Source organism: Phoxinus phoxinus (assembly GCF_949152265.1).
Source record: "Phoxinus phoxinus genome assembly, chromosome: 22".
Lineage (NCBI taxonomy): Eukaryota > Metazoa > Chordata > Actinopteri > Cypriniformes > Leuciscidae > Phoxinus > Phoxinus phoxinus.
Window position 1 is genome coordinate 16,577,480 of NC_136897.1, and position 14,810 is coordinate 16,592,289.

General features: G+C 39.0%; 1 protein-coding gene across 1 annotated transcript in view; it reads right to left on the reverse strand.

Annotated features, from left to right (window-relative positions):
* rassf5 (Ras association domain family member 5) overlaps positions 1-14,807 on the reverse strand; it is a 40,101-nt gene extending 25,294 nt beyond the window's left edge. Inside the window, exon 1 of the mRNA XM_079596846.1 lies at positions 14,024-14,807. Within this exon, the coding sequence (XP_079452972.1) occupies positions 14,024-14,687 (664 nt within the window). The 5' untranslated portion in view covers positions 14,688-14,807. The remainder of the gene's footprint in view (positions 1-14,023) is intronic.
* Between the last annotated feature and the right edge of the window lie 3 nt (positions 14,808-14,810).

The window sequence follows — 14,810 nt, forward strand, 5'->3', positions numbered from 1 at the left end:
ATTAAATTTAAATGTCATTAAATAAGACAATACTTCAAGGACGAGTTAAAAGTATCCTCTTTTATCACTTATTAATGTTGTACAGTAAACATTAAACAACTGATAACCTCTCTTATAAAAAGCATCTTGTAGTTTAACGGCTTGTAATGCCAAACGAATCAGAACAATTTTCAACCCTGTTACCATCATCCCTGTTCATCAACTTTTCTAAAGGTGCAATGATGTCCTAACATATACCAACCTTTTATAATTTAGCTTGGAGATTTAATTTAATTTATTTTTTTATTTTTTAAATCACTCATTTCAAATTGGAAAGGCATTTGTTTTATAGAATACCTCTTCTAAAAATATGGGTCAAAAAGTTACTAAAGGTATTTATGAGTGTTAATCAGAAATTTACAACACCCAAATCGGTAACACTTTACAATAAGGTTAATTAGTTAACATTAGTTAACTACATTAGTTAACGTTAACTAATAATGAAATGCACAACAGCATTTATTCATCTTTGTTAATGTTAATTTCAACATTTACTAATACTTTATTAAAATCTTGTTAACATGAGTTAATGCACTGTGATAGCTTTATTCATATTAACTAACATTAACAAAGATTAATAAATACTGTAACAAATGTATTGCTCATTGTTAGTTCATGTTAGTTAATACATTAACTAATGTTTAATAAATGAACCTTATTGTAAAGTGTTACCCCCAAATCTTCTTTTATTAGTGCAACGGCACAATGCTAGAACCAATGTCTTTATCTTTTAAACTATGCATAACCCCCAACCCCCCATCATCACATGTCTTTACTGCAGTGGGGTCTGAACCCCCTAACCCGGATTAATCTGAGGAATGCGCCGCCAAGGGCTTATTACTGACCGTCAGCTTCTGGGGTTACAGACAGTAGTGCAGAAGATCAGCTGAGATTTAACGCGTCTTTGGAAGTGACCTCAGTGTGAAGAATAATACAATATGCATGATTCACTCACGATGGACCAGACAGAATATGGCTGGCAGGGGGGGGTGTCTATCAAAAGCCCACATTTCCAGAATTAGTTGTTCTTACCGAAAGCAGAAGAATGAGAAAAATACCTCATACAAATATTCCATATAAGAAAAAACTGAAGGAAGGTAAATAAGCATAAATGGAACAACATATCTCCATGTTCATAGATTTCACAGATTCACATTCCAAGCAGAGTCAGTGCTGTGAATACTATTATTATAACAATATTTCTTTAATTAAATAATTTATAATAGGTATTACTGTTTTATTGTACTTTAAATGCTATTGATGAACAGGAGTATTACATTTCTTACATGTCTTAGTGTCTCCACACTTCTGAATGCAGTTTTGTAAAAAAAAAAAAAAAAAATTCAGTTGTTATGACCTCATATTAAAGGTACAATATGTAAGAATTTTGGACCATGGCAAGCAGACTTTGGGACAAAAGGAGAAATAAAACGAGGATCGATATCGGCCTGGCGTTTTAGAGACGCCAATCAAGTTACAAAATATCTTCATGGAACATGATCTTAACTTGATATCCTAATGATTTTTGGCATACAAGAAAAATCTATAAGTTTGACCCATACAATGTATTGTTGGCTATTGCCACAAATATACCCGTGCTACTTCGACTGGTTTTGTGATCCAGGGTCACATTTTGCATCCATGATACATTGCAGGACTATTCAAATAAACATTTAGCAAAAAGAGCTAGGCATAAGAAAAGGATTTGACCATTTACAACATAATATATGCTGTACATTAAACATTATTTTGTCTTACTCGTATATTTATCTAAAATCTTAATGTTGAGGGAAAAGTTATTAGTCAATTTCACTCATGTGGAGAAAAGTCTATCAAACTCTCCATTCCAGAGGCACATAAAACCGTGACCCCAGACTATTTGTTTAGCCTTCTGAACAGCGTGGTCACACTCATGTTCTTGAGTAATTTTGGGGTCATTGCTAGCGAAACCCTATTGATAGAGCATTACCAGTGTAGTTTACATAACCTGGGAATGCTGCAGTGCTGCTATAAAACAGGAGTGCTTTTGACAGAAGAGGTCAAACTCTTGTCCTTGTCACATTAAACACAATGTTTATTCGGCTATGTGTGGAATTTCCTCAGTGTGAGAGGTCAAATGCGCATCTCTGGGTCTGTCCCTTTAAAACATCACTTCCCACTTGAACATGGCCACTTCCTCTTGGAGTTAACTATGTCTGCTGATCAGTAGAAACCATTTGGTTATTAAGCTGGAAAAGTGTGCTGAACTCCCCTCCGTTAGCTGGAATGTAAGGGGAGTTTATAGAGAAAACGAGAACACTGATGCCTTTTTGTCCCTCACGAGCCTTCTCGCCTCCCACTTCCCTCTGACATTTCTGCTCTCCCTCTCCTCAACCATTCATCAGCATTTTTCCACCTCAGGAGTCACAGTTCCCTCTCAGAGCCACCGCTCACGTGCATCCCAGCTACTGTACCACTACCACCCCTTTCACTCAGCGTTGCTCTCTGTTTCTCTGATTCTGCATCAGTCAGCAGCATTTTCTGCCATTTCTCTCTCTCAGCCAAGTCAGGGAATCTGACCCTATAGCCTTGCAGCGCATCTTTTCCCATGATTCCCAAGGTTGCCCTTCAAAACAAAAATTAAGTTTCATTGCTCCATTTCTTTCACACTACATGGCATCATCCTGTATCATATTCCAACCACCTGGTCCCAGTGGAACCTATCTGACTGAACCCTGTAATTTAAGTGTACAATGTTACTGTACAATGATTTTCTTTATTAGAGGTGGAAATAAATGAGTGTGTAGTGTTATGAAATGTGTAGAGCTATTATAACAAAGCAAGCATATAGCTCAAGACATTCATTCAAGACCCTTGGGATAATAGCCATGGGTAGTTACTGAGTATTTAGTCTGTAATTAACCTGAACAGATCTTTTCCATGTTAAGGGGGACCACACAACAAAATCTGACCTTTCTCTCCAGGTGGAATTTCGTCGTAATCTCAGGTATTACAATTATGTGGAATTCTGCAATAATTTACTAATAGAAATGCACTGATATGAAAATTATGGCCAATACTTGCAAATTCAACATTCCTTCAGGTCATTCATCCCATTTACACCTAGCCTACATATATATGGATACAGAGGCTGATATACATGTAAACGTATATTTGACAATCAGAAAAACTACAAACCCTGAGAGCCTTCCTTTCTATAATCCTACAACATTCCTCTCTTTATTTCTCTCTCATTCCTTGTTTCATTCCCTTCCTCCTCAGCTTCCTTGTTTCTTTATTTGCCATGCAGACACCCCCACATTTAGTTCAGCAGCCACTGGAAAAACAGGATCAACCAAAACAGAGAAAAGACTGAACCTGTGAAATGTTTTTTTTTTTTCCTGCAGTCTGCGTCTTCACAAGAAACAACATTATTTTTACTGGATGAAAGCTTTTCTATATATTTTTGCGATGATATATTGGTGTGCAAAAAAATAACACTGAAAATTTGGAATTCCAAATGAAATTTGGAACATATACTGTATATATATATATATATATATATATATATATATATATATATATATATATATATATATATATATATATACACATATACAGGGAGGAATTAACCCAGAGTAAAACGATGCTAGGCTGTGTTTATACCCTATTAAAACATAATGAATATAAATAGCCCAGACCCCATTAATGCTTAGCTTAGGAAAACCAAGGCCTACTGAGGTGTAAAGTATTGACAGAGCAAATCAGGATGTTTTGTCGTATGCAGTATTGGTAAAACCTTTTGAAGTCTAAAGATGCTGAAAGAGCACTAACATTCGATCTAAAGGATTTAATAAGCTGCACTGGCCAGGTCACTGCGGTCCTGAACACATGCCACGGACACGGACGTACCTCAGATGTACAGCTAGCTTCTGCACAGAGAATGTCAAGTTGTGGGTTTGAAATTTTCAATTGAAATGGAAAGTAATTGTGAACGCTGGGTCGTTGGAGACAAATAACATAAAGAAGTGTGTGTCCAGTGTTTACTTTGAACACAGGTGCTGACAAAGTCTGAATACATACAGGTTTGTTTATGATGGTATTAGTATTTCACACACAGAGATAGAACATTCAGTGTCAATTTGAAAGAGTACTTCTAAACTTCAGTCACATCTATAGTTATGTTTTGTAGACCTAATGGCTCAATAGATTGGCCTTGTTCTGGACAAGAACAATCTAGTTAGAAAGAAAGAGACCACCTGATTCTGGCACTAGCAGGTTTATATGAAATAGGTTATGCTACAATAATAGACTGACATGAAAAAAATGTAGGTTAAAAAATATTTTATAAGAGCGTTTAAGACAGTGAATGTATATGTATGAAAAATTTAGGTAAATATGATACAATGTTATTTTAATATTATAAAATATATAAAAAAATAACATATTTTAACATTATAAAATAAATATTACATTTATAATAAAAAAACAAGGAGATCTTTAAAGCCTAAAGTAAGTTTTACATGATTATGTACAGTTGACTGATTGTTTTAGTCATTAGTCTGGGCTATTAGTATTTCTGTTAACCTTATATAAACACTCAAAACTTCAATATGAAACTTTGAATCCTACTTAAAAAGTTGGGTATTTACATCATAACATGAAAAATTCACACCGCCTGCTGTTGATCTCTGTCTCACTCAGCATGTGTCATCCACAGCAGTGAGTCGGTGTGTGCGGGAGCTGATGGCTAACGTCATCATGAAGCAGAAAGGGTGAGAAAAGTGCTGCCGTCATCTTAAACGCTCTTCAACTCATAAACATTTCTGTACCAGAGATTAAAAAGGCTCATATTTGCCAAAAAGCTTAAGAGCTAATTGGATTGGCCATGACTTAGAAAGTAAAGTATGCTGTGACTTAATAGCCAGAATCATATGTGATACCAGAGCAGTCAGTCTGTGGCATTGCACTGACACTATTGTACTATTGTACTATATGCTACTTGTCCATGTCCATGTCCATACAAAAGCACTGCTATGAAAACTCTAGCACCCCGTTCATCAACTTCACATGTGAAACCATCAATCTACACCGAAGACTTTCTCTAAAACACTTCGAAAAAGGAGAAGCCTCATAAGTATATCTTGCTTTTCATTCAAGTATGATACTAAGTGAATAGAAGGGAAGTTAACGTGCACTAAAGCATGCCACTTTTTATTCATTAGGCTGGTGTACTATATCCCAGTCTCCGTCTACTCGAAGAGGGATTCCGGTCCAGATCAATGGGAAATTCAATTTCAACTCCCTTGGCTTCTGATCAAAATGCCTTTTTGCCAAAAACAGCACTGAGATCAAATTCATCCACTGATGCCTAACTCGACTTCATAAACAACAAACGATCCATGAGAATTACAGATGGGAATCCGTATGATATGATATGATACAGTGGGTCAATATGATTCCACAAACACAATGTAACATTTTTCAAAACTCCTAATTTATTAATAAACTAATAGACATGAATGATGCCTCAAATTGGGTGATTTTTTTTAGGGAGAGGTATTCTTTAACTTTATAAACAATCAGAGATACGATTTTAAAACTTATAAGCTTGACAGATGATAAAATTGGCAACAAACAAACAAACAAAATAAAATAAGGGAGGAGAGACTTGAGCCATATCAAGGAACAAAAACATATTTAAAAAAAATTGATCTGCCTGTATGCAACCACCCATATCACAAGAAACCTATAGTAATGCCATAAAGATCACCAAGAACAAACTAGATATCACACATAACCTGAACCCCATAAAAACCAATTAACACACTAGAAATAATCTGATCATCTGAAATCATAAGACAGAGATCACCAAGAACACCCTAGAAACCACATAGAACACCATAGGCCTAGAGATCACCCAGAACATTAAAACATCACAGAGATCAGAAAAATACATCCCCCAAATACAGAAAAAACCCACTAAAGACCATTTTAATATCACAGAGATCACCCAGAATCACCTAAAACACCAGATCACCCAACACCCCAGCACTGAATAGCAACAGTCTCAACTCAACTAGGATTGCCATAGAAATAACTCTGACCAGGATCAGGTAAATCTGTGTCACTGGCGTTGAAACAGTCACTATAGTACATCAGTGTGATAACTAAGCATTATTCTGACTCCATGTATACATGATTGCATTGCACTCTGTCTGCCTGGTTTACTGGTACATTCCAGAACCACAGAAGCTTTTAACGGCTAAGTTACAGATCAATGTCTATTCAACACATGAATAGACAACAATAGATACAACATGAAAGAAAAAAAGAGACAGATAAGGGAAAGGAAGGGACCAAGAGAGGAGGAAAGGAGAGCAAGAACGTGATGCGCTAACAAGAACAAAACAGGGCTATTTAAGGAAGGTGAAAGTCACTGCAGAGCTCAATGACAGAAGCCTAAAGAAGCCACAGAGGACAAAAGTACATTAAGTTCGAGTCTCACATTCACTTACTGAACCAAATCCCATTTTATCTCAGTCTCCTTACACATATTTCTCATCTCTTAAGTTACCTGATAACATGAGGGTCCCACTACTGCTAGAGCGCCGCAGCATGCGGAGGCCCTCGGACCAGGAGCGGGACTTGGGCAGGCGGCGGAAGAACCGTCCCAGGCGCTTGGAGACCTGTCCAAAGCAGGCGCTGGCCACCGCCTCCTCTGTCCCCATCTCCGGCAGCATGACCGCCGCTATCTGTGGCCTGTTGCGGCCATGACCCAAGTGCCACCACTGAGTCCCGCTCCAGGTGCCGGTCCGTGAGCGGCCGCCGTCCCGGCTGGGGCTGGGCACCTGCGGCTCCGTTGCGTCGTGGTGTGGGCTCCCTGCGCCAGTCGCTCCTGTGTGTCCACCATCGCAGGGCTGCGCTCGTTTTTGTGTTGTGCACTGAATGCCCCCCTCCCTGCCTTTCTGCCACCCTGCACCCCTACCCTCTGACACAATCCCCCCCTCCGCTGACTGGTACTCTCTCTCCTGTTCTTCTCTCCCTGCGTCCGTGCTCCTGTTTTTCTCACGCAGTGCAGAACTCGTACCAGCTCAGACTGCACCCACTCATCCTGCTCTCTGCAGCATGTTTTTCATTGAATCCTTAAAGGCACAGCCGCACTGCACTCTTGCCTCCTACTCTCTTTTTTCCTCTCCCTCCCTGTCCTTCTCTCTCCATCTCGATCGATCTCTCTCCCTTCCTCCCTCTACGCCTCTCTCCTGTCACTCTGTGCCATCATGCCACTTCCTGTGTGAGAACACACTCCCACGCTTGGAGAAACCTGTTGTCCTGAACGACAAATCAAAATCTGAACACACTAGCCCTCCGTTCTGCATCTTCCTCCTTTTCTCTTGTGTATATCTATAAATAAAAAGAAATGAGAGCAGCGTCTTGCTCCATTTCTTTCAACTACAACTATTACAGCATCTGTGAAGGTTTTGATTGTCGACATAAGACTTAATAACCTCCATAAATTACCTCACCTGCCCCTCATGTGTGGCTCCTTGCACATTTTCCAATTTAGACATTAAGATTAACTGTCCTGAAATAAATGGATTTTAATGATCAAATACCTCAATAACCAACCTCATATTCCAATTGAGAGATTCAAATAGTTTGATAATCCCAAAATAAATGCATATTAAACCTAAAAGTAGAATAAATACCACAGCATATTTTGCTGTTGACTATGATAGATGGGGTGGCACATTTCCTGCTGTCCTCACCCCAGGTCTCCCAGAAGAGAGAATGAGTCTGAGAGAGATAGAGGTATAGAGAAGTGGCCAAGGGCAGCCTAATTATAGCCGAAGATATAACTCCCAACAGCCCTGTCACACTTTTGCATACTCACTCCTCCTTTTCAGTAAGAGCTGCTCCATACATCCCATCACAGAACTTATTAACACATCTTCCTACAAACGCATGAAACAGCCCACTCTAAACCTCCAACTCAAACTGACTGTCCGATACTAAACTGATCAGACCATTAAAGCCTTCATGCAATCGCTGCCTATCCGGCCTCTAAACACCGTGAAGCCACAGTACTGAAACAGGAAGTGATTTAACAGGCCCAGTCCATCTGTAGCTTGAGGTGAATGTTGTATTAAGAAAGTAGACAAAGCTTCTGCTGTATAGGCCTAACTGTGTTTCAACAAGGTTAACTCTGTGCACACCAAACCACTAAAACATCTACAGCATGAAAAACACGTTTTCAATAGGTTTTTGTTGAGCACATAGTCAAGCTTGTGCCAGGGGTTTGATTAGGAAGTACTCAACTTGTTTTAGAGGATCTCTAATCGTGTTTAACTGTAAAAATAGAATGGAAATAGGATTTAAGAGCTAGAAATGTTTACTTATCAGTTGAATTAAAAGGACGACCAATTAATTTATAATGCAAGATCCCATCCCAAGTTGAAGCCTAAATGCCAGCAAGTTAAACAATATGTCAGGCCTTTCTGTACTTTTATGTGTGGATGCTGAGCTTCTGAAAGTCAAAAAGTAAATTACATCTTCATTATATCATAATTTCATCTCCCCAGTAGCATCCCTTTACCTCAACAAAAGGAAGACATTCCTCTTTCTATCATTATAGTCTGTCTGAAACTTTTAATTAAAAATCAATCCAATGTCTGACTGGCATCCATAAGCTGTAATCCATTTGCAATATGGCTAAACGCAGTTTTACTCAAGCATGGATTAAACACAAAAGTCAGACAGGCAGCATCCCTCAGACGGATGGGTGCAGAATTGGGTGGGGGAGGTAGCTAAAATCCCGAGCCAGATTAGACACATAAAGCCAGACTGAAGAAGAAGGAGAGAGCAGGTAAGACTGATGCTTTGAGACAGGCCCATGCAGTGAGGAACTCTTTTTTAAGACACCAACTCACTCAGTGAGTCACACTAGCAGGGAGTTGGAGCGTCACGTGAACAGGCTAGAGGAGAATTTACTTATTCTCCTTGACTAAACCTTGAGACCTTGTCTAAACCTGTTGTGACTCAGCATATAGCTTATACACGTCATTTAAAGGGAATATAACTCAGAAACTGAACTCTATAATGGTGATACTAAACACAATAGAGCATGCATTATGTCTTTCACAATCCATTTACTGAATATATGCATTTGTGCAACCGAAGACTAATGAGAGGTTTCAGGTTTTGACAGTGTGTTGTTGGCTGAGCAAGAAAGAGCCCAGAGGAACATTTTATTGCTTAAAGGTTATTCTTTCTTAGCACAAGAGATTTCAGATATTTTTCTCATAAAATTCCTTGAATTCTGAAAGAGAATATTGTTTCATATAGTAAGAGGATACATTGATTGGATGTTTTTTTTTTAACGAAGTACTTTTTTTAAAATCCTGGATTTATCCAAAATTGGTTCCAAATTTGCCCAAAATGAAATTGAACAAAAAATATTTTTAAAAAAACTATAAGGGTTAGATACGGAAAGAATAGCTCCCTTTTAACATAACCACTTTTTACAGTGTAGAGCAATAAAAAATACTGTGAACTTTTAGTTTCTTAGTGAATGAGTGAAGTGAAAAATAGCATCCTCTGAAACTCAAGTGGAGACTATTAAAGGGGTATTTTATAAAATAATTCTGTCATCATTTTCTCACCCACATGTCTTTTCAAACCTGTATGTTTGTTTTTCTTTCTAGAGAACATAAAACAGATCTTTTGAAAGTCAGTGGGGTACAAACAACAATGTACTTTCATTTTACAGACAACATCATACAGCATGAGTGGGAGTAAATGATGACAGAACTCCTTTTTTTCCCTGTCAGGAGAAACATCTGAGGCCACATCCACACGAAGCCAGAGCTTTCCCTATCCGATGTTTTTTTTGGCTCGTTCTAAAAAAGATTTCCGTAAACACGGCGTCGTCTCAAGAAATATCTGCGTACACACGAAACCACTGAAACCGACTCAAAACGATGTAGCATACATGCCAGACCAGTATGTGGCGCTGTAATTCTGCCATAGAGATACAATAAAAACGGAGAAGAAGACTTTGAGCATGCGCATAAACCTTGCGCGCTGTAGGCTATACAATAATATTAGGCACAGTAGCTTCTTCTTTTCTTTTTTACCAAGAACTTTATTAAACAATATAAACAACCATAAATGGCCTGGTACAAAATAGGGATGAGTCACGAATCACGATATTCAATTAGTTATCGGACTCATAAAGCTTGCCACAAAGAACCGGCAAAAGTAATGAATGAGTCAAATATAGCAAGGAGACATTTTAATAGTTTAAAAGTAGACATTTCAAGCATTCTATATATTTCTGAGTTTCGGTTCATTTATATGAGACGAGTTCCAGTTCACGAGCAATGCAAGTTATATTGCGCCGGCGCGTCCATGTCATGATTATATTGTCAGCTATAATTGCTTCTTATTTATTAAATCCAGGCAATTGGTTGATGAAACTTTGATTAAAATTAAGATACAATTTATACAAAACGAAATTCACTTTAAAGAAAGGCTTTATACAAACCAGCTTTATATAAAACAAAACTTAATGTGGTCAAAATGATGTCTCCCGATATATTGCGCATCTTATGATTACTCATGCTGTTCACTTTCATAAATCAACATAGATGAAATAAAAAAAATAACATATTATTTAAACATAAATATGAAACTAAATACATTTTCTTTAATGGCTACAACAGGCTTACTGAGAAATGTAATGTCGGAGTGGAATTTGAGCGAGCGCCGTTGTGCCGGCGAGCATGTGCGTTTTTTGAACAGCCTAATAATCAAATAATTCCCAGTGATCGTCGAATATTATATTTGTTTGAAATGCCCATCCATACAAAATACAAAATGTCTTAATCAGACAATACAGACCAGCACCATAGCATAAGAAAAATATAAAGAAATACAATGAAAATACATTTAAGTAAATAATAAATAAAGTAGCCTAATAAAAGAGGCTCATTAGCTTCTGCAGCATTATATTATATTATACAAGCATGTAGTCGGCAGGTGTTGTTGCTGTTACGTGACTAGCCGACACGTGGGGTGATGACATCATCGTTTCACAAAATATACGGATTGGCTGTACACACGAAAACGCAAGCGTGTCGTTTTCAGATTTATCCACTTTGGGACCCGGTTTCAAAAAATAGCGGTTTCGGTCTCTCAAAACGCCGGATCCGTCTGGACGAAACGCCAATACGACACAAAATTTGTCCGTATACAGCTAAACGCGTCTCCGTGTGGACAGGGCCTGAGAATCACTTGACTTCAGCGAAAATCTTCATTTGTTCTCATTTGAATCGTATTGTTGTCTAGGATAAACAATTGACATATATTTAAGAGATCTCATTTGTGTTTTTTCTTTCCTTTGGGAGCGAGTATGAGAACAAAGGAGCTGTTTACTGACGAATGCAACCACTGATGTTCTCTGACTGCCTCTTTCATTCAGTGTGTATAATTACGGGCTGTGTGCACTAAAATGGTAATCTGTAGTAGTCAAGACGCTCCATCTTTAGCCCGTCAGCACCACCGCAACCTCTTAAACACACCAATTCCCAGCATGCTCCAAGACACTTCTAAACAAAACAGCAACAATTACAAACTACAATGTTGTGCTTTACCCATGAGTGACTTTTGGTCACGTACAATGACTCTGCTAGGGGCATCTCAGAATACAGAGGAAACAAACCAATGGAGGCATATCAGGACATGCTCATGGAATGCTACACAAAACCCCTATGAACTGAAAACGGTAAAATTTAGCAAATGGAAAACCCCAGAGCATCCCATACTGAATCTCAGTTACAAACCACAAAAAACTACCAAGAAAAATTAAACCCAACCCTGGCATTTACAATGAAAGGTTGAGGAGAAAGAGGAACAAGCACTTAAAACTCTACGGTTTCAATGAAATAGCAGAACTTAATAATGAATGTGATCAGGGGCTTCTGCAAACACTTTCGACTTTTTTGGTTCTGTATGGGAGAGATACAATATTCTGCTAAAATGGCTGTGCATTTAAAATTTTGGGGTGAACTGTCAAAAGGGGCATAAATGGACAATTCACCCCAAAAAACGTTATTCTGTCATTGCTTCTGTCAGCACTCTCTTTTTCTGTCAGCACTCTCAACACAAAAGAAGGTATTTTGAAGAATTCTGCAACCATTTTAGTCCATACAACTAAATGGATCTAAAACAGCATTGGACCCCAGTGAATTTCATTTTGGGCAGAAGAAAGGAAGGCATAATTTTCATGTTTGGGTGAACTCATGACTAAAGAAAAATTAATAGGAATGGACTGAGGTTTTGACTGTTAAAGAGATGACCAGTCTGTTTGACTGTGTATATGACTGTTAAAGAGATGCCCAAATTTGACTTTTTTACTGCACTGGAAAGGCGGAACAGTCATTGGTTTTAATGTATAATCTCAGAATCATCCTTAACTTCTAATGATACACTCTATAAACCCCTGCAATTTCGCTGTCTGACTTTTATCAAGCCGTTCGCTGCAGTACGTTTCCCAAATGAAAACTGCTGACACGCTGCTAACTCAGCAACGCTTACACACAGATGCACAGACGCACCATGTGCACACGGACTGACAAAACGCCAAAACTTAACAAACAAACACTCTATTCTCAGTGTGCATCAGGGTAAATGCATTCATTTCAGATCACGATAGGATATTACAGCACTGTAAATACTCAAACTGCGTTGGCTGAGCTATCATTCACAGATTTATTTCTGTATATTATGCTAAATAAAACAGCACTTGATTTCAGCTCTTTTACAAATCTGTTCAAGGAAGTTTTATTTATTTATAACAGAGTTTTTTTGCCATTAAGAAATGCCGCTTAAGAGAAATAAAAGCAAAAAGAAGATTTAATAATTGAATTAGCTGAAGTGCATTGGACAGTGGAGTGCAGCAACAATACCAGAGCACAGGCAAACCACGCAATGAGAGGTAACAAGTACTTCTAAGAATAAGAAAAATCCAAAATAATTCAAGAATTTAGGTGCACCAAGGCAAGTGTTACTCACATGCTTCAAATGTTAGTCATATCATATCTCTAGTTTATCATATCTCTAGTTGGTCCTATCTCTACTTGCAAGAAAATCAAAGACTGTGGGTCACGGTATGAATTCATTTGAGAATCCCCAATGATCTGGGGGTCATCAGAATCCCACCTTCTCCTTCATATAGCCTAACTAATCAAATATGACAAATAACGAAACAGAAAAACAAACAATGACCTCTGCTGGGAACTCCCCCTCATCCTCCCTAAACCACCACATGTATCAGCATGCTTCATCTTAATTAAACATAGCCCTACTGGAAGTTCCTATAACACTGGAGCCACAACCCATTCAGCAAAAAAATAGGCTACCAGCAAAACCAACACTTGTGTAGGCTACTTTTGTCAGTGTTTCTCTTCTCTGTAATTTTTCTTTCTTGTTTCACAGTTAACTATCTCATGGTTCTGATATAAAAGTATCAATATATTGAAAACACATAATGATAAATAAGCAAAAACTGTTTATGTCTCTACATCATCATTTCATTCTACCCCCATCAGTCCATCCATCCATTTCATCCATCCATCAATCGGATCATCAATCCATCTTGCATTTATATCCATTCATCCATCCATCTCTCTTAACCCATCAATCCCTCCATCCATTCATCTAACATCCATCCATCCATCCATCCATCCATCCATCCATCCGTCTATCTATCTATCTATCTATCTATCTATCTATCTATCTATCTATCTATCTATCTATCTATCTATCTATCTATCTGATAATTAATTTATGCATCAATCCATCTTTAATTTATCTATCCATTCATCCATCCAACTCTCTCCACCCATCCATACAGTATTTCTAACCATCCATCTGTCAATACATCCACCTATCCATCTCTCTCCATCCATCTATCTATCCAGGTGAGGAGGTAGCAGTCTCTTACTTTGACACTTGAGTGCACCGCTGTTGATCTGACGGCTGCAGGCGTCGCACCAGTCCTGACTCAGCCTCCTGGAGGTGAAGATGTGGCCCTCTCCCCTCTCCGCCTTCACCCTCGGGTCTCTCGGGGTGAAGATGGACCATGCCTCCATCCTCAGAGGCTCGCTTCGCATCTTCACCACTCCTGACCTTGCCTGTGTCAGCCTGTCGATCTGCAGTCCCTCCAGTTCGTCTGTCGAGCAGCTTAAGTTTGACCGTGGCGAAGAATTGCGAACTTCTTGCGGTGATGAAGACGCGTGGATCTTTGCCGTGTCCTTCACGGAGCTTCTCCGGCTCCCGGCGCTGTGTCTGCGAAATATTCCGTTATTATTGTTTGCGTTCTCTCGGTCCATGTCCACAACAGATCCGTCCATATTACTACGTGGCAAACCGGCACTAGTGCCTCGGGTGTGTGATGCTGAAGGCGGCTCGTGATTGAATAACACGAGCGATGCTGAGACTGCGGCTCTCGCGCTGTCCACATCACTCGCTCTGTTTCGCATGATCTTCTCCAACGACCATTTACGCGAGAATTTCTTTCTCTCGCTCGACTTCAGTTTGTGGAGAAGTTTCTGATCCGGGTCGAGGTGGTGTTGAGCAGGGTGCTGTCTTAAAGTGACGGACGCCATGCCTTTCGGCAGGAGTTGTATATGTGCGCTGAATACAAACTAAATTGAAGCGCCAGCGGCGAGCGTGTGACGTGCACACTGAACCAGCCGCGCTCTTTAAATGTCACTAGAATAGCGGGCGTG